The 19,284-nt window shown below is 21.7% G+C and overlaps 3 protein-coding genes across 3 annotated transcripts in view; 2 read left to right on the top strand and 1 right to left on the bottom strand.

Annotated features, from left to right (window-relative positions):
• The first annotated feature begins 214 nt into the window (after window positions 1-214).
• LOC122510046 (DNA repair protein RAD51 homolog 3-like) overlaps window positions 215-19,284 on the top strand; it is a 50,545-nt gene continuing 31,475 nt past the window's right edge. Inside the window, exons 1-4 of the mRNA XM_043624431.1 lie at window positions 215-563; window positions 2,672-2,754; window positions 2,877-3,004; window positions 3,176-3,282. Coding sequence (XP_043480366.1) covers window positions 440-563; window positions 2,672-2,754; window positions 2,877-3,004; window positions 3,176-3,282 — 442 coding nt within the window. The 5' untranslated portion in view covers window positions 215-439. The remainder of the gene's footprint in view (window positions 564-2,671; window positions 2,755-2,876; window positions 3,005-3,175; window positions 3,283-19,284) is intronic.
• Window positions 6,389-11,183, bottom strand: LOC122510043. The gene is made up of 2 exons (XM_043624428.1): window positions 10,740-11,183; window positions 6,389-7,824 (listed from the first exon to the last, which is right to left on the bottom strand). The coding sequence occupies exons 1-2, from the start codon at window positions 11,049-11,051 to the stop codon at window positions 6,739-6,741; spliced, it is 1,398 nt and encodes a 465-aa protein (XP_043480363.1). The 5' UTR covers window positions 11,052-11,183; the 3' UTR covers window positions 6,389-6,738.
• On the top strand, window positions 11,602-15,894 carry LOC122510045. Its single transcript, XM_043624430.1, has 4 exons — window positions 11,602-11,971; window positions 13,000-13,187; window positions 14,970-15,132; window positions 15,205-15,894. The coding sequence occupies exons 2-4, from the start codon at window positions 13,001-13,003 to the stop codon at window positions 15,812-15,814; spliced, it is 960 nt and encodes a 319-aa protein (XP_043480365.1). The 5' UTR covers window positions 11,602-11,971; window position 13,000; the 3' UTR covers window positions 15,815-15,894.

Raw genomic sequence — 19,284 nt, forward strand, 5'->3', positions numbered from 1 at the left:
TAATCACAGAGAAAAAAAGAAGAAACAATAATAAAAAAAACTAATTTGCGAATACAAATTTGAAAACCTTTTTTGATTTTTAAGAATAATCTTTCAGAAATATTGTCAGTGCCGTCAGTGGCAAGCGTGGCAAGTGGCAACACTGTATATTTAAATACGGAAACAGCTGTTCTAACGAACTTCCGCAAGTTCCGCACAATTTGAAATTCGGATATTTATTTTTGAGGTTAGAATCGTTAAATGTCAATCGTGTCAATATAGTCGCAACAACGTCAACAAGCAACAATGTAAACTATTCGTTTCGGTTTTGACATTTCACGGCAATTTTCAGTGTTTTTAATTTTATTTCCTAATTATAATAAATGAATAAATAGTCATTAAATATTTTTGATATTTTTTTCAAGTATTGTGTATTTTTAAAGTCAAGTGCGTGTTATAAATGCTTGTTAAAAAACATCCCCAATTTTTACGACATGTTTTCACTTTGACGATTTCAGAAAATACTGTTAGTAATTTAACGAACAATGGTTACAATCATCTTGACGATGTGACAAAAAATCCAGGTTATATTTATCACTATTATTACATATACAAAATGAAGTGCGGAAAAATTATGCTTTATTTTCGTTAGCCATTTATTAGGTATCAAAAAATTGACCATTTTCAATTCAATTATTATTATTTTCAAGATTTTTCAACTAAAATTCGTCTTTAAATCAATTATTTTGAATAATTTTCGAAAAAATTCTTTACTTTGACAATTTTCAAATCCATTTGGTGAAATAATTTCCAAAAAAAAAATTCAAGGAAACATTCAAAAATATTGGTTCTATAGTATTTCAAAGATTTTAATTTAAAACCTTTTCAAAATTCAATTATTTTTAAAAATTCACTATATAATGGTTTTAATATTCAATTATCTAAAATTTTAATTGAAATTCATTTTTAAATCAATTTAATTAGAAAACTCTACGAGAATTCAATTATTTATATATTTCTTTATTTTACAATCGCAATTAAATACAAACATTAATAATTTATTAAATAATTGAATGTTTCTCAAAATTGATAATTCTTCTAAAGAATTTTAACAACAAATTTTTAAATAATTTAATTCTTTCTACGAATTTTAATTAAATTTTTTTAAAATAATTACATTTTTCGAAGAATTTGCTTAAAATCTGTATTAAAAATAATTGAAATTCGGTGGTGAGTTTTATTATTTCTGAAAATAATTGAATCCCTCGATAACTTCTTTAAAATTATTTTTCATCATTTCAATAAAATTATTATTTTCTACAATTTTTAACTAAAATTCTTCTTTAAATCAATTATTTTTAATAATTTTTGAAAAAGGTCTTTGAGAAGGTTCAAATTATTTCTACAGAATTGTCAGTTAAAATTATGAAATATTCAGATTTTCAAAGATTTTAATTTAAAACCTTTTCAAAATTCAATTATTTCTATAAATTTACGCCATAATGCTTTTAATATTCAATTATTATGTAAAATTTTAACTGAAATTCATTTTTAAATAAATTTTTATCAGTAAATTCTACAAAAATTCAATTATTTATTTATTTTACAATCAATTAAATACAGAAATTAATAATTTATTGAATAATTGAATGTTTCTCAAAATTGATAATTCTCATAAAGAATTTTATCAACAAATTTTTAAGTAATTGAATTCTTTCGGCGAATTTTAATAACATTTTTTAGAATAATTACATTTTTCAAAATTTTTGATTAAAATTGTATGAAAAATAATTGAAATCTAGCCATGAGTTTTATTATTTCTGAAAATAATTGAATCCCTAAAAAGAATTTTATTATTTTTAAACATAATTAAATTTCTGCGAAGAATTTTATGACTCTTGATAATAATAGAATTTCTGAAATAAATTGTTACTTCTCCAGAATTAAATTATTATTTAAATTTTTTTAACCGAAATTCATTTTTAAATACCTAAATTTTTATTAGAAAATTCTACGAGAATTCAATTATTTAAATAGAAAAATTAAAAATTTATTCAATGATTGAGAATGTTTCTCGAAATTGAATTTTCATGAAGAATTTTATAAACAAATTTTTAAATAATTGAATTCTTTCGGCGAATTTTAGTAAAATATTTAAGAACAATTACATTTTTCGAGGAATTCGATTAAAATTGTATTGAAAATAATAATTCAAATTCTGCAATGAGTTTTATTATTTATGTAAATAATTGAATTCCTAAATAGAATTTTATTATTTACGAAAATAATTGAATTCCTGTGAAATGTTAACTTTTTTATGAAAATAATTAAATATTTGCGTAGAATTTTTTTTTTTAAATTTAAATAATTGAATTCTTTAGGAAAATTTTATAAAAATAGTAGATATTAAAAATCATTGAATTGAGGAAAAATTTTTGAAAATAATTGAAATTTTGCCAAGAATTTTATTAAAATTTTTGAAAATAATTGAATTTAGGAGAAGAATTTTTTTATTTTTAAAGACAATCGAAATTTTGACGAGAAAAAAAAGTGATGTGGAAAATTAGTTTGTGTCAATAATAATCAATTAAATCTATTAAAAATCCACATTTTTGTTTGACACTAAACCAACGTATTTAGCTTTAAATTAGTCTTCAAATTAGTTAAGTAATTTTTTTTCTTTTTTTTTCAGAGTCATATAAGCATCTGACGGAAAGAGAACTTGAACATCTAATGAGCACTCCTAAAATTGTGGATTCAACGGATTTATATTATGTATATAAATATTTTCTTTATTACAAATCTTTACAAAAATCATAAATAATTATAAATCGATTTTATGAAATAACGTTTTTTTATTTTTTCTGTCTATCTCTCTTTTTCTCTGCTCACTGTAGAAAGAACCCAAAATAGAAAAAATACGAATTCCTTCGAGAACACTTAATCAAATTTTGGATGGTGGATTTCATTGTGGAACAATGACAGAATTATGTGGAGGAATGGGATCTGGAAAAACACAAATTTGGTAAAATTTATTTATTTATTTAAACACTGTAAATTAAAAAAAATTATCTTGTTTGCTTTTTTCAATTTTCAATATTATTATTATTACTTGAAAACTCAATGAATTTCCATAAATTATATTCATGAATAAAATGATGAAAAAGTTTTTTTTTTATTTTTTCTCCTTTTTCAGTTTTCAAGCAAGTATTGCCGTTCAATTGGACAAAAGGTACGGTGGATTAAAAGGAAAAGTTATTTACATCGACACGAGAGATGGATTTTCTCCCCTTCGAGTTACAGGTAAAACTTATCTACAATTCAATTATTTAAAAAAAATTGATGAAATTCATCCAAAATTCAATTATTTTCATAAATAATAAAATTTCCACAAAAATTCAATTTAAAAAATTTTTTTTTTTGATAAAATTCTGAGGAAGAATTCAATTATTTTCATAAATAATAAAACTCATCGAAGAATTTCAATTATTTTTAATAGATTTTAAATTAATTAGTCGAAAAATTCAATTATTTTCACAAATAAAGTTTTCCAGAAGAATTCAATTATTTAAAATAAAATGTTCATAACATTTATTATATTTCGAAAAAATTAATTATTTAAAACAATGTTTATAAAATTCTTATAAAGAATTCAGTTATTTTCGAAAATAACAAAATTTTTCGCAGAAATTCAATTCTTTTTAAACATTTTAATAAAATTTTTCGGAATAATTTAATTATTTTTATAAGTAATAAAATTCTTCTCCGGAATTCAATTATTTTTAATACAATTTTACAGGAATTGCTCAAAAAATGTAATTATTCTTAATCAATTATTTAAAACAATTTTTTAATAAAATTCTTCCTCACAATTCAATTATTTACGTAAATAATTCTTCGAAAGAATTCAATTATTTCGATAAATAACAAAATTATTCCCGAAAATTCAATTATTTTGAGGCATTTTAATAAAATTATTTGCAAAATTCAATTATTTTCATAAATAACAATATTCATCATAAGAATTCAATATCATTTTTAAAAGTAATAAGTTTCTTTTTAGAAATTTAATTATTTAAAAAAAATTCTAATGGAATCGTTCGCAAGAATTCAATTATTTTCATAAATAATAAAATGCTTTTTAGGAATTTAATTATTTTCAAAAAAATTTGATAAAACACGACACAGACATTCAATTATTGTCAAAAATTTTAATTGAATTCTTTGTAAAATTTAATTATTTTTAAAAACTTTTCGCAATTCAATGATTTTTAATATCTTGTATTTTCATAAAATTTCCAATCAGAATTCAATTATTTAAAAACATTTTTGTAAAATTCTTCTTAAGAATTCAATTATTTTCATGAATAATAAAAATTTCTCAGGAATTCAATTATTTAAATTACAATTTACATAAAATTAATCGAAAGAAATCAAATTAAAATTTTTTTATAAAATTCTTTGCAAGAATTAAATTATTTTTATAAATATTTAAATTCTTTCATAAATAATAAAATTCAATTCAGAAATTATTCAATTTATTAGCAGGATAAGGAAGGAGTAAATATTTTTGATGAAAATTAGGAAAAATTTAGGAAAATAAAAAAATATGGAATGCAATTTTTGTCATTTTTTTGAAGTGTCTAAAACGAGTTTTTTTGATCGTCAAGTTTAATTTTTCGATAGCTAGCTTTTTACTTTCTTTAGTTTGAAATAGCTACATTTTTAAAATTAATTATCGAGTGCGAAATCTGTCAATTATGTAAAAAGATTTTTATAAAATTCTTCGCAAGAATTCAATTATTTTTATACATAATAAAATTCTTCTTAGGAATTCAATTATTTTAAAAAATTTTAATAAAATTCGTTGCAAAAATTCAAATATTTGCATAACTAATAAAACTCATCGAAGGATATCATTTATTTTTAATAGAATTTTAAATAAATTTCTCGAAAAATGCAATTATTCTTGAAAAATTTTATTATAAGTCTTCAAAAGAATTCAATTATTTTTAAAAATAATTGTGACATAATTTGTTTATTAGAATTTAAAAATTATTTTCAATCCATTTTTTAATTAAATTACTTGAAAGAATTTAAATATTTTCAAAAATTTTATTGAAATTTTTTTCTTAAGAATTCAATTTTTTTCAAAATAATTTTAACAAAATTCTTCGTAGAAAGTTAATTAATTTCCAAAAATTATTGAAATTCCATCATTTTCAATATTTACTATTTCAAAAAAATTCAATTATTAAAAAAATTTTTTATTAAGGGGGCATATACAGTCATGAGGCCATAAAAAGACGCTTTTTCTTGATTTTTTTTCTCTTAAATGGTTCAATATATTTATTCAAAAAGTTTTGCATATTATTCATAATGTTTTAAACAAGAGATTTTTATTTTTGTATAGCAAAATATTAATAAATTTCTTAGTTATGAACAATTATTTTTTATGAGTTTAAAAAATCGATCTTTAGCGTGGACACCATAACAGATGCCAGGATCATCTGAAATCAAAAAGCAAAAAAGATTTTGTTATTAGAGTCCTTTTTCTCGGGGGTGAACGAAGGATTTTCAAAAAAATTGAATTTTCGATTTTTTAGAGAAGTTTAAATTTTAACTAGTGATTTTTGTTTAAAAAAATCGACTATTTTTTTGTTGTAAAATGTGTTCCAATAATTGAAAAAAAAATCCTTCGTCCACTCCCGAGAGAAAGTATTCTAATAACAAAATCTTTTTTGTTTTTTGATATTAGATTATCCTGGCTTCTGTAATTGTGTCCACAGAAAAAAAATACAAATTTTTAAAATAATAATTTATAACGAAGAAATTGATTAATATTTTGTAATAAAAAAATAAATTGTTATTTTTAATAACATTACAATCAATAAGCAAAATTTTTTGAATAAAAATATTGAACAATTCCAAAGAAAATAAATAAAGAAAAAGCGCCTTTTTTTTGTGTTCATGACTGTATATGCCCCCTTAAAATTCGTCGCAAGAATTCAATTATTTTTAGAAATAGTTAAATTAATGTAGTTAAATTTCAAAAAGACTTTACTAATTAATTCCTGTGGAAAAATAAATAGGTAATTAAATATTTTTTTTTTTTTTAATTATTATATTTTTGAATGTACATTTAATTTAGAAATATTATGAAAAAATTGAGTAGTTAAATTTAATTTTTCGATAGCTTCTTTTTTACAATTTTTTTCAGTTTTAAAGCTACTTTTTGAAAATTAATTATTGAGAACGAGGCCTGTTATTTTGAAAATAGATTTTAATTAAACTGAATTGTAAAAATACAAAAATTGTAATTTTTAAAGTTTATCATACAATTTTCAAAGAGTTTTTTAATATTATCCACGGTAATAACTTTTAATTACAACATTTTTTTAAAAAGCAATTTATTGGAAAAATATATTTATTATTATTGAAAAACACAGTTTATTTATTACAAAAATAATTTAAATTAAACAATCTTATAATATACGTTGAAATTTCACTAATTTTAAATATCGATCTAATGAGAATTTGCTTTTGATTAAAATTAAAATAAATCGGTCGATCGCAATTTTAATAAATGTTTCTTTTGGAAAAGGAAACAATTAACTTTGAGTTGTTGTACATTTTGATTAGAAACTGTTTACTTAAATCAAAAAACAGTTACTATAAAAAATATATTTAAAATTTATTTTTCACTAAGTATAGATACTGTTTTTTAATTTTAAATTGAATTTTTTAAAATTGAAAAAATCAATTCTTGCTCGTTTGACAATTGTTATAAACAATTAAATGATCATTTTGATAAAACACCCCTTCGCTTTCAAAGTCCCTAAGAGGCGTCAAACTCGCAAATCTATTTGGTTGAAGTAAAGAAAAAAAATTCGTATTTACGTTATTCAAAAAGTTACATATTCTCTTGTGATCTTTAAGAGCTTCTCCCTCAGTATAACAAGTCATTACAAATGGCACATTTATTTCCGCTATTTTCAAAATCGTCAACTGCCACGTATCATTAAACGTTCCTGGATTTTCGTTTTCACTTATTCCCAAATTGTAGCCAACAATTAAATTTGGTCTTTTAAATACTTCATTTGTAAATTCATGATAAAAACGATTATCAATGACAATATTAATCAATTTTCCACATTCTTTACATTTCTCACAAAGAAAATTTGTCATTATTTCATTAATAACAAGTTCTGGACCAATGAAAACAATTGTCAATTTTTCAATTTTTGGCATCAAGTGGAAAAGAATTTCCCATGCGTAAATTCCATCAACTTCGACGAAATCTGATCCGATAATATGTACAATTAATTCAGTCTCTAATTCGTAATTGATTAATTTAATAGCCGACAATAGTGTCAATGGTCTCGTGAAATATTCAGCAATGAAAACTTGCCAAAAATCGGAACTAACAGCGACATTATTTTGACGACGTTCGTCAATGACTTGATGGAAAAAGCATTTGATAAATTGGCTCATTGTGGTGAATTCGACATTTTTGTCTGCGAATGGAATGCAATTTATTGGATTTCTATCGAGGAGAATGCAAACAATTTCTGAGATGCTCATATTGCTGGTAATGTTTTTTAGAAGGCTTAACTTGTAAGAGAGTTTAAACGATGGGCAAATTATTTTATGCCCCGCGTCCAAAATGTGTTCGTCGCAAAAGCATGAATTTCCACAGTCGAAACAATTTGTCAGTACTTGAGGATTACTCTCATGACAAATACAGCAAATTCTTGGAAATAAAAACATGCTCCTTTCACTAGATGTAAATTTTCGTCCAAGTTTCAATGAAACGATTAGCATTGTGTTCATTTTCAATTTTACCTGAAATAATAAAAAAAAATTAATCAATTAATTAATTTTTAGTATACAACTTATCAATTATCAATACAACATTTTTTATTTACAAATATGAATTTTTTAATAATTTTAGATTTAAACTTTAAAAAAATTCAATTATTACAGGCTTCACAGTCTGTCCCCTATTTCCCTAAAAGTCCCCTATTTTTTTCGTCGCAGGAAATCATTATTTTCAATAATTTTTAAGTAATTCTGCAAAAGAATTCAATTATCTTGATAACCAACAAAATTCTCCCCATAAAATCAATTATTTTAAAGAATTTTAATGAAATTCTTTTCCAAAATTAAATTATTTTGATAAATACCTATCAAAATTCTTAAGAATTTAATTAAATTCTTGTCAAAATTTCAATTATTTAAACCAACTTTAATAAAATACTTTGCACGAATTCAATTATTTTTATAAATAGCAAAATTTTTCGCCAAAAATTCAATTATTTTCAAAAATTTAAATAAAATTCTTTGCAAAATTTCAATTATTTTCAAAAGTTTTTCACAATTCAATGTTTTTAAATATTTACTATTTTCATAAAATTTATCAACAGATTTAATTATAGAAAAAACTTGTTGATACAATTCTACGAAACGATTCAATTATTTTCATAAATAATAAAATTTCATTTACGAATTCAATTATTTTCATCCCAGAATTTCAAATATTTTTAATATTATTTTTAATAAATTTTTTGAAAAATGCAATTATTATTAAAAATTTTATTAAAACTTGTGGAAAAAATTCAATTTTAAGGAACATTCAATTATTCAATAAAACAATAAATTTCGTTGCAATAATTCAAATATTTTCAATGAAAATATTTGAATTATTGCAACGAAATTCGTCGCAGAAAATCAGTTATTTTCAAAACTTTTTAAGTAATTTTGCAAAAGAATTCAATTAGCTTGATAAACAACAAAATCGCATAAATTATTTTCATAAAATCAATTATTCTAAGGAATTTTAATAAAATTCTTTTCCAAAATTCAATTATTTTGATAAATATCAAAATCCATTACAAGAATTCAATTCTTTTGAAAAGTAATAAAATCCTTTACAGAAATTAAATTAATTTCAAAATTTTTTAAAAATTCTCGTCAAGAATTAAATTATCTTTATATAAATAGATAAGGAAATTCTTCTCAAAAATTAAATTATTGTCAAAAATTTTTTTAAATTCTTCTCAAGAAGTCAATTATTTTCAAACATTTTAATAAAATTCTTCTCATGAATTCAATTGTTTTCCACAATTATTATTTAAATTCTGCTCAGGAATTGAATTATTTTTAAAAAATTTAATAAAATTCTTCAAAAAGTTTTCAATTATTTTCAAAAATTGTTATAAAATTGTTTAATATAATAAATTTCATTAAAATTTTAATTAAACTCCTTAAAAGAAATTAAATTTTTTCAAAAGTTGTTAATACAATTCTTCGTAAAAATTATATCAAAGAAATTTAAAAACACTAAAAAATTTTAATTTTTGAGAAGTTAAATGATTGCAGAAATTCTATTATTTTCAAGAATAATAAAATTCTTCGCAGAAATTTAATTATGCTCAAAAATAAAAAAAAAATTGTTAGGAAATTTAATTATTATTTTTATAAATAATAAAACTCATGGCAGAATTTCAATTATTTTTAAGACAATTTTCATCGAATTCCTCGAAAAATGTAATTATTCTTAAAAATTATTATTAAAATTCGTCAAAAGAATTCAATTACATATTTAAAAATTTGTTGATAAAATTCTTCATCAGAATTGAATTTTAAGAAAAATTCAATTATTTAATGAATTCTTTTTTTTAAATAATTGAATTCTCGTAGAAATTTCTAATAAAAATTGATTTAAAAATTACTTTCAGTTAAAATTTTAGATAATAATTGAATATTCAAAGCAATATAGCATGAATTTTTAGAAATAATTGAATTTCAAAGATTTTTGAAAAAATTGCATTGAATTTTTCATTATATTATTTGAAGTCTTTTTATTATTTAATTGAAGAATTTCAGAATAATCGAAATTTCGTAAAATTTAATTGTAAACAAATAGATTTGAAAAATCTTGAAGGACTTTTTTAAAAATAATAGATTTAAAGAAGAATTTTAGTTAATAATTCTAGAAAATTTAATAATTTAATTGAAATGATGAAAACAATTTTGAAGAAGTACAGTAACAATATTCTTATAATATAAAATACTGATTTTTTCACTGGGACATCTTTAATTATTATAAATTGTATTATTATATTATTCACTTTTTCAAAATGTTCAAAATTCAAAATGGCGGATCCAATATGGCGAACAACTTTTTTTAAAAATTGATCCGATTTGCATGAAACTTATTATTCGGGGGTTTTTGGAGTCGCTGATTACGAATCCAATGTCAGTTTTTAAAAATTCAAAATGGCGTATCCAATATGGCGGACGAATATTTTAAAAAGTTGAGCTAAGCTTTTGAAAATGCGACTACTTGGGGTTTTTTGATCGTTTATTACGAATCCGATGTTAGCTTTACAAATTTTTAAAAATTCAAAATGGCGGATCCAATTAAACAACCAATTAGCAATAATAATATATTATTTAATAATATAATTATTATTAATTATAACCCCTCAGTTAATTACTTTCAACTGTTTTCTATTCTAAAGAAAAAATACCTGGTGAATATATTTTTTTTGTTACAAGCTTAAAAATAATTCCCAATTTTAAATTAATTCATAACTTTTCGAAGGCGATTTGTTTTATTTCTCCACTTGCAGAATTTAAAAGTTTGGTTCTTAAAGTTATTATGTAAACAGAGTTTCAATACTGTGTTAAAAAAATTAAAAAAAATTTTATTGAAAAGTTGAAGGTTTTAGAGATAGGACATTAAAAAAACTTACCCAATTTTTTTTGTCTAATCCTTTTGTATTACCGAAAATACTATAACTGCCATTCGTTGAAATAATTTGTTTAATTATTTTACATAATTTCTTGTGAATTGGCCAATGTTTTGCTTGATGTTCAGTGTCACAATAGGAAATCATATTACAACTACTACATCTTTTTAAAGTTTTTTCCGATTTATCCAAATAATGACAAATGTGACAAGTGTTTATAAAAAAAGCATCATTCTCCTTGGTACCTTCAGTCCTTAACTCATTGTCCTTTAAGTGAATTTTTAACAATTCTTTTATATATTTTATTTCCTCCATTGTTGTCCAATTTTTTATTTTTTCATTTTTAGGGCTTAAAATTACTTCTGTTTATTTTATACTTTTTTTAATAATTATTTACATTCGTCTCAAATCCATGTGACATTGTTTATGAAAAGTTTTGAGGTTATGCTTCTTTTTCCGTCTGCTATACATTAAATAAAAAAGGCACGAAAAAAGGCCTCATTCAGATATACAAATTGCAAAAAGATTTAAAAATAAGAAAAACTTTTTTTAGAATTAATTTTTAATTAGGTTTTTGAGTTTTTTCTTTAATCTTATTTAATAAATGGTCATTTTGGTCATTTTTAAATTCACTAGAATCGAATCAAAATGCCGGGAGTGAGACTATAGTTACTGCCAATGAAAATTTACTTTTGTGAAGTTATTTATCGGCGATTGGTTAATTTCGTTACAATTTTCATGAGAAAAAGAGACGTAAAACATATTTATGCCAATCACGTTACCTAATGTTCCTAAGTTACTTTCGCAAAAAAAGGACGATTACATTTATGTTTCTATGTATATTTGCCCACTAAAAATACACTTAATTTTTTTACGATCATTTTTATCAGTACTTATTATTTAACCTTTAATTTTATTTTCGTTTCTGCAAAATTCAATTAATGCGACACTACACTTTTCTTACACTTCTTCTAAAAAAAAATGTCAATAAAATAATTATTGGGCATTTTTAGGACAAAGGGAAAAGGCCATAGAACATAGAAATAATATGTTTAAGTTCATTATAATAAACCTTGTGTCAACCAATCGCGGATCGATTTTGATTTTCTCAACTTTTGGAAAAAGCGCGTGATAAAAATGTTTATAAGTAATGAATTGCAAAAATAGCCGTTCAATGTTTTTAAGAATGTGATTTTTTTAAACGCAACATTGTTTAAATTCAGTGAATAAACAACGTAAGTATGATTGTGTAATTTAGCCTTAATTTTACAAATTATCTGTTTCTGAATATTTTTTCCTTTTTAAAATTTGTTTTTGGTATTTTTTTCAAATAAGCAAATATTTTCCTATTCAAACATAATTGCAAATATTTCTCGCTATTTCTATTTATTTTAAAAAGTAGTTTTTTTGAGGTTATAAAAAAATCAACGATCAAAATGGTGTTTTTTTAAAATTCAATTTCAAATTTTCATTTGTAGGTACAATTTAATTAAATTTTTGTCTAAAAGTATTTTTCAAAAATTATTTTTTTTCATTTTTTGTTTTAATTTTATACGATTTTTAAAAAATAATTTATAATATGAATAATGTTTGTTATATAGTTATGTTAAATTAAAAATAATTGTAAATTTTTTCAAGTTAGTTTAAGTATTAAAATTTTCTAACAAAAAAAATGTAACTATTTTCTTCGCAAACTTTCTTAAATTTTTGTTATTCATATGAGAAATTTAGCAATATTAAATTATCAAGAGATTAAATGCTTCGTTGCAAAAAATTATTTACAAAAAAAATAGTAAACAAACATTGTCATGTGTCAAAGGATCTTGAGTTTTATCACATGTCAAAACAAGAGGTTTGTTCTTAGTTCACAAATATAAAAAAAGATATTTTTGTAGATATTTAATTAATTAATTTGTTTTAATTCATAAATTAAAAAATTCTTTTATCTTTTTTTAAATTCAAAATTGATTAATTTTATTATTATAAATTTTTTAAACAATATTTATCGTACCTATAATATTTTTTTTATATTATTTTATTATTATTATTATTATTATTAGGTATTATTATTAAAATTTTATTAATTATTAATTTTTTTTTCAATTTTGTTATTTTTATTGTTTATGTTATATTTTTTTAACCTTAGTTTATGGATTTAAAAATATTTGCAATTCCAGTTTTTTAATTCCTTCAACTAGTTTATTGAATTAATTAAATTGTAAATTTTGTTGATCACATTTTTAAGTTTAATTGTTTTTTTTAGAATGGCAGACCATCAGGATTATACTGATAATCGTGTGCAAATAAAAACAATAAGAGAAGGAGATTATCTATTGATAGACTTAGTGAAACACAATTCTCATCTTTACAATAAGGAATTGAAGGATTTTAAGGATATTGAAAAACGAGAACAGACTTGGCACGAAATTGCTGGCTCTTTAAATATTTCTGGTAAAATTTTTTAATTATTTTACTTAAATTAAAAAAATCATCTTCTTCATTTCTTTATTTTTAACATTAATAAACAATTTTTCATTTTTATTTTAAATTTTAAACTATTTTTAAAAAATTCTTTATTTTAAATCTTTATTTTAACATGAATTGTATTCTTTTTAATCTATATTAATAATCGTTCCTAGAAAATTCAATTATTTTAAAAAAAATAATTGAATTTTTCACTAAAGAGTTCTATTATTTGAAAAAAACTTTTAATAAAATCCAATTCAAGAATTCAATTATTTTTAAAAATATAACGAAATTTTCGCTGGAATTCAATTATTTTAAATACATTTTTAGTTGAATTCCAAAATTCTTCGAAAGAATTCAATAATATCAATAAATAGTAAATATTTTTCACAGGAATTCAATTACTTTAATTAAATACAATTTTAATAAAATTCTTCTCAAAAATTCAATTATTTTTTTAAATTTTGCAAAAATTCAATTATTAGTAGAAATAATAAATTTTTTCGCAGGGATTCGATTATTTAGAAAAGTTTTAATAAAATTCTATTAAAAAATTCCATTATTTTCAGAAATAATTAAATTGTCGATATACTGAAAATCATTGAATTATTCTTGTTAAGTATTTATAAAAAAAATTTGAAAACAATTGAATTCATTTCAAGAATTTAATCCAAATTTTTTCAAATAATTGAATTTTTTCGGGAAAATATAATTGAAATTGTATTGAAAATAATTTAATTCTTCGCAAGATTTTTATTAAAATTCTTTAAAATAATTAAATTGTTTTTAAGAATTTATTTCACATTTCTTGAAAATAATGAAGTCTTTTTAAAATAATTTTTACTGAAAATTTTGAATGGAATTGAATTTTATAAAGAATTACTTTCGAGTTTTTAAAATAATCGTTAATTGTAATTAACGATTTTTCTATTAAATTATATTAAAATTATTTATGTAGAAAATTAAATTCTTTTAAGCAATGTTATTAGACTTTTCGTAAATAATTCCTACATTTTTTTTGAAGAATTTTATTAAATTTCGTAAAAATAATGTAATTTTTAAAAGTAATTTTAATTTTAATTGAAAATTTTGAAAATAATTGAAATTAACAAAGAATTTTATTAAAAACTTTTGAGAAACAATTGAATTGTTTAGAAAAATTTTATTACAATTTTTAAAAATAATTGAACCTTTTGGAGAAATTTTATTAAAAATATCTTGATTATAATTGAATTTTTTCTTAGAAATTTGATTAAAATTGTATCTGAAAATAACTGAATTTCTTGCCAAGAATTTTCTTATTTATGCGAAAATAATTGAATTCTTGCCGAGAATTTTACAATTTTTAAAAATAATTAAATTCTCTCGAAGGATTTTATCTGAATTTTTGAATTTTTTGAAAGGAATTTTATTAAAAATTTTGAAAATAATGATTTTTTAAAAAGAATTTCATCAAAATTGTTAAAAATAATTGAATTTATATAAAAATTCTTGAAAATAATCGAATTTAATTAACATTTTTAAGAATTATTGTATTATTTAGAGAAATTTTATTAAAATTGCAGTGAAAATAATTGAATTGCTCTAAAGAATTTTATTATTCATGAGAATAATGAAATTCTTGCGAGAAATTTTATTAAAATTTTTGAATAATAATAAACAAGAATATTTAATATTATGAACTTAATAAGTGAATTCTGTAAATTTTAAATCTGTAATAAATCATTTGCTAGTTTTATTCTAATTGAAAGAAAATTCTCATTTTAGTTAACGAATGTCAACAAAAGTGGGTGAGGCTAAGAGAAAAGTTTTCCAAGGAAAAAAGAATACAAGAGGAATTTGAAAGAACCGGAAATAATAAATTTAAATTATCAACTTGGCCGTTTTATGAAGAATTACGATTTCTCGAACCATTCATCAAACGGAGAAAGTAAGAAAAAAATTAAATAAACAAAAACAAAATTAAGTAAAAAATAAAAAAAAACTTTTTTTTCATTTTCAGCGTCTATCATAAATCGAAAAGTCTCGACTCGAAATTAATGAAAAATTCAATAAATGAAAATGTGAGTACAACACTTTTCAATGGTCAAGCGTTCACGCAAATAAAGCCAATTTCAACGACTGGAAATTTACAACCATTAGACTTTAAACCAAGTAATTTATCATTTGTCCAAGTGCCAAAAACAGTGATGGTTCAACTCGTTGGTTCGAATCATCAAAATCAAAATAATTCAGTACCAATAAAATCAGAGGCATTAAATGTCGGCACATCATTGCCAAGTAATGTTGAGGTTGTTTATCAAAATGAAGAAACAACATCGGAATCAGGGACTTCGATATCGGAGAAAGTTGAGAATTCCACTAAGAGACAAAAAAAACGAAAACGAAAATATGACGATTCAACGGAAAATATTATTACAAATATCACATCTGTTATTCAAAGGTATCTTGAAACGTGTAAGAGAAATGAAGATGCCGATGAAATATTTGGTAAACTAGTCGCTGGTGAATTGGCAAAGAAAATGGAGCCTGAAAAAACGAGACTGAAAAAATCGATTATGGAAATTATTTGGAACGATGATTTCGATAATAATGAACAATATTATCATTGAAATTTACATTCATTTCTTTTAAAAAATGATTTATTTTTCATCTTTAAATTTCAATGAAAAGAAAAATAAAGAAAATAATAGGAATATGAAAAAAAAAGTGTAAATACTTGCTGTATTTTTAGACAGAATATATAAAAGTGTGTAATAGATGATTACAAATATAATTTCTTTTTTTTTTAACATAACATGTTTCCACAGTTTTATTTCGTCAAATTTATAAAGTTGACAAGGAAAAAGTCAAACAGAAAAAGAGTTTAAATAAACACAATTTTTAAGGCATAAAATATGTTCAAAAATGGGAAGAAATAAGAGAAAATTTAACAAACTTTGCATTTTCTACTAAAATCTATACTATTTGAAAATTTGTTTATTTTATTTAGGCTCGTAAAAAATTTGGTTTTGTATTTTTTCGAGTTCAAGAAATATTTTTAATTTTTTTCCTTCTATTCCGTTAATAGATTTAATTTTAAGTTTTTGTAAAATTTAGTTATTTGCAAATAATTTTTCTATATTTTTCTCATTTTTCTTCAAAAACACGAGTTTTAAAAAAATAAAATCTGCAAAGGTTAAAATTTATTTATACAAAACTTGACGAAATTTACAATGGTTTGAAAAATTTTCAAACAATTATTTTCAGGAGATCATTTTATATTGAAAAAATTTAAATTCAAATTTTCCAAAAACCTGATTTTTTCTAAATTTCTAAATTAAATTATTCAAAAATTCATCAATTTCATTTAAATATTTAAATTTTTTATTGTTACTTATTTTCCTACAGGAAATTGAATTTGAAAAAGTTTCAATTTAAAACTTTTTGAAATTTAATTTATTTCTCAAAATTACAACCAGTGTTTCATTACAAAATTTAATTATTTTCTAGAATTTTTAACAAAAATTATTCAAAAATTTAATAATTTATTGAATTAAATGTTAAAATAATAAAGAACTATATCAATTGAAAATTTCAAAAATTTTTAATTTGTAACGTCACAGCTACTATTTGAAAATTCAACTAATTTCAAAAACATGTGAATAAAAATTTTTCAAAAAAAAACTAACTTCTTCAGAATTTTTTATTAAAATTTATTAAAATGCAGTTTAATTTAGTAATTAAATTAATCTATAGATTTTTATTATTTATAAAAATAATTTAATTCTTTCAAATTTTTTCTATGAATTTAATTAAAAATTAAAATATGCGTATTTCTTTAAATAAAAATTTTAACTTCCTTTAAAGAAAATATAAGCATTTTTCAAAATCATTTTTTAAAGAAAACAAACATTATTAAATTAAAATCGAATCATTTTTAAAAATTTCCATAAAAGCGATATGATAAAACATTTGAATTAATAAACAAATAAATTTTTGCAAATTTTAAATATTTTCTCTTGAAATTACCTAATATTTGTTTTTCCAGAAAATAACAAATATTTTTAATTTTAAAAGTAATGTATTGAAAATAATTGAATTCTTGCAAAGAATTTTATCAAAGTATTTGAGAATAATTGAATTCCTTGGATTAATTTTATTATTAATTATTATTATTATTTATTAATTATTATTAATTTTATTATTTATGAAAATAATTGAATTCTTGTGAAGAATTTTGTTAAAATGTTCAAAAATTCGAATAAAATTCTTTTGAAGAATTTCTTTGAATTTTTTTTAAAATAATGGAATTTCTCTAAAGGTGCTTCTATACCTCTGGTGGATTGGTCAAGCAATCGGCTCGATGAATTTTCACGGTCGGAAAATGTACTTTCATGGCGGGTATTTTTGAATAAGTAAATGTTGAAAAGGTTTTTACTTGAAAATTTATTTAAAAAAATGATTTTATCATAGAAATTCTTTTGAAATTTATGTTAAAAAACATGTTTTATTTTAAAAGTTATCAAATTTTAATTCAAAATGTTTTAATTTTCCAAAGAAGTGTAAAAAGCCTAATGTTTTTGAAATGCTAGTACAGACGGTACAGACTGTTTGTTATGAATGTACATAACCTAGCGTTGTGTTGTCGTGCTTGTGATATTATTATATTCTAAATTTAATGATTTAATTATTATTATATTAAATAATAATGAACAGACAACACAACGCTAGGTTATGTACATTCATAACAAACAGTCTGTACCGTCTGTACTAGCATTTCAAAAACATTAGGCTTTTTACACTTCTTTGGAAAATTAAAACATTTTGAATTAAAATTTGATAACTTTTGAAATAAAACATGTTTTTTAACATAAATTTCAAAAGAATTTCTATGATAAAATCATTTTTTTAAATAAATTTTCAAGTAAAAACCTTTTCAACATTTACTTATTCAAAAATACCCGCCATGAAAGTACATTTTCCGACCGTGAAAATTCATCGAGCCGATTGCTTGACCAATCCACCGGAGGTATAGAAGCACCTTAAGAATTTTAATTGAAAAATTTTAAAAAGTACACTGTAAAAAATTCTCATGTAAATTTACTACGTCCGACGTAGGAAAAGAAAATCACTACGTCAAGCGTGTAATTTTACAAATGGCTGATCATTTGACATAACCTGCATGTTATTTTACATGCTCAATGTTAAAATGGGTTGCTTCAAATAGCGTTCTGTTCAAAAACATGCCGCATGTAATTTAACTAATGCGTAATCTGTTAAATAATACTAATTGAAAACACTAAAATATATATACTAATAATAAAAACACAAAAAAGGCAAAATGTCGGTGTTGGCAGTTCACTTTATTTTGAGCATGTGCAAGCATCCATATAATATATTTAACTCCGCGCTAAAGGAAAAATACACGCGGCATGTAATCTTACATGCAATACAACGTAAATTTACGTATCCGTGGTAACTTTACATGACCATTGTAAATTCACAGAATAAAGTAAAAAAACAGACGAGTGTAATACAACATGCTGGACATAGTGATCAAATTTTCCTACGTCGGACGTAGTAAATTTACACAAAACTATTAAATTACATAGTCATATAAAGTAAAATTATTAAAAATAGTAAAACTACTTTGAAACTTAGTAAATTTACTACGTCCAGCCTATAATATTGCTGTGTAAAATTACATTCAGTATGTTTTAATACACCAGAATTTTTTACAGTGTAAAGTAAAGTAGGGGAATGTAGTCAAGGTTGGTCTACTGTCTAGGTAGGCCATCGCGATTTTTTGGACAAGTTCACTAGCGCCACCTACGCGCATGCTTGTCGAAGCTTGTCTTAGTGTAACCTAAGGTCGGTATTCATAGTCGATACTTATTTCTTAAGCAGCGACTTAAGCTGCCACCTAGATTCATAGTCGTGCAATAAGCATTGCCTTAAGCCGCAACTTAAGCATATGCTTGACAAAGTAAATGCTTCGATTTTGAGATGCATAGTCCCATCTTAAGAATGACAAGTATTCATAGTCAAATAAGATGATCTTATTTGACATTGCCGGTGAACTTATTTGAACGAATTGAGG

The sequence above is a fragment of the Leptopilina heterotoma genome, unplaced genomic scaffold (genome assembly GCF_015476425.1).
Source record: "Leptopilina heterotoma isolate Lh14 unplaced genomic scaffold, ASM1547642v1 Lhet_66, whole genome shotgun sequence".
NCBI lineage: Eukaryota > Metazoa > Arthropoda > Insecta > Hymenoptera > Figitidae > Leptopilina > Leptopilina heterotoma.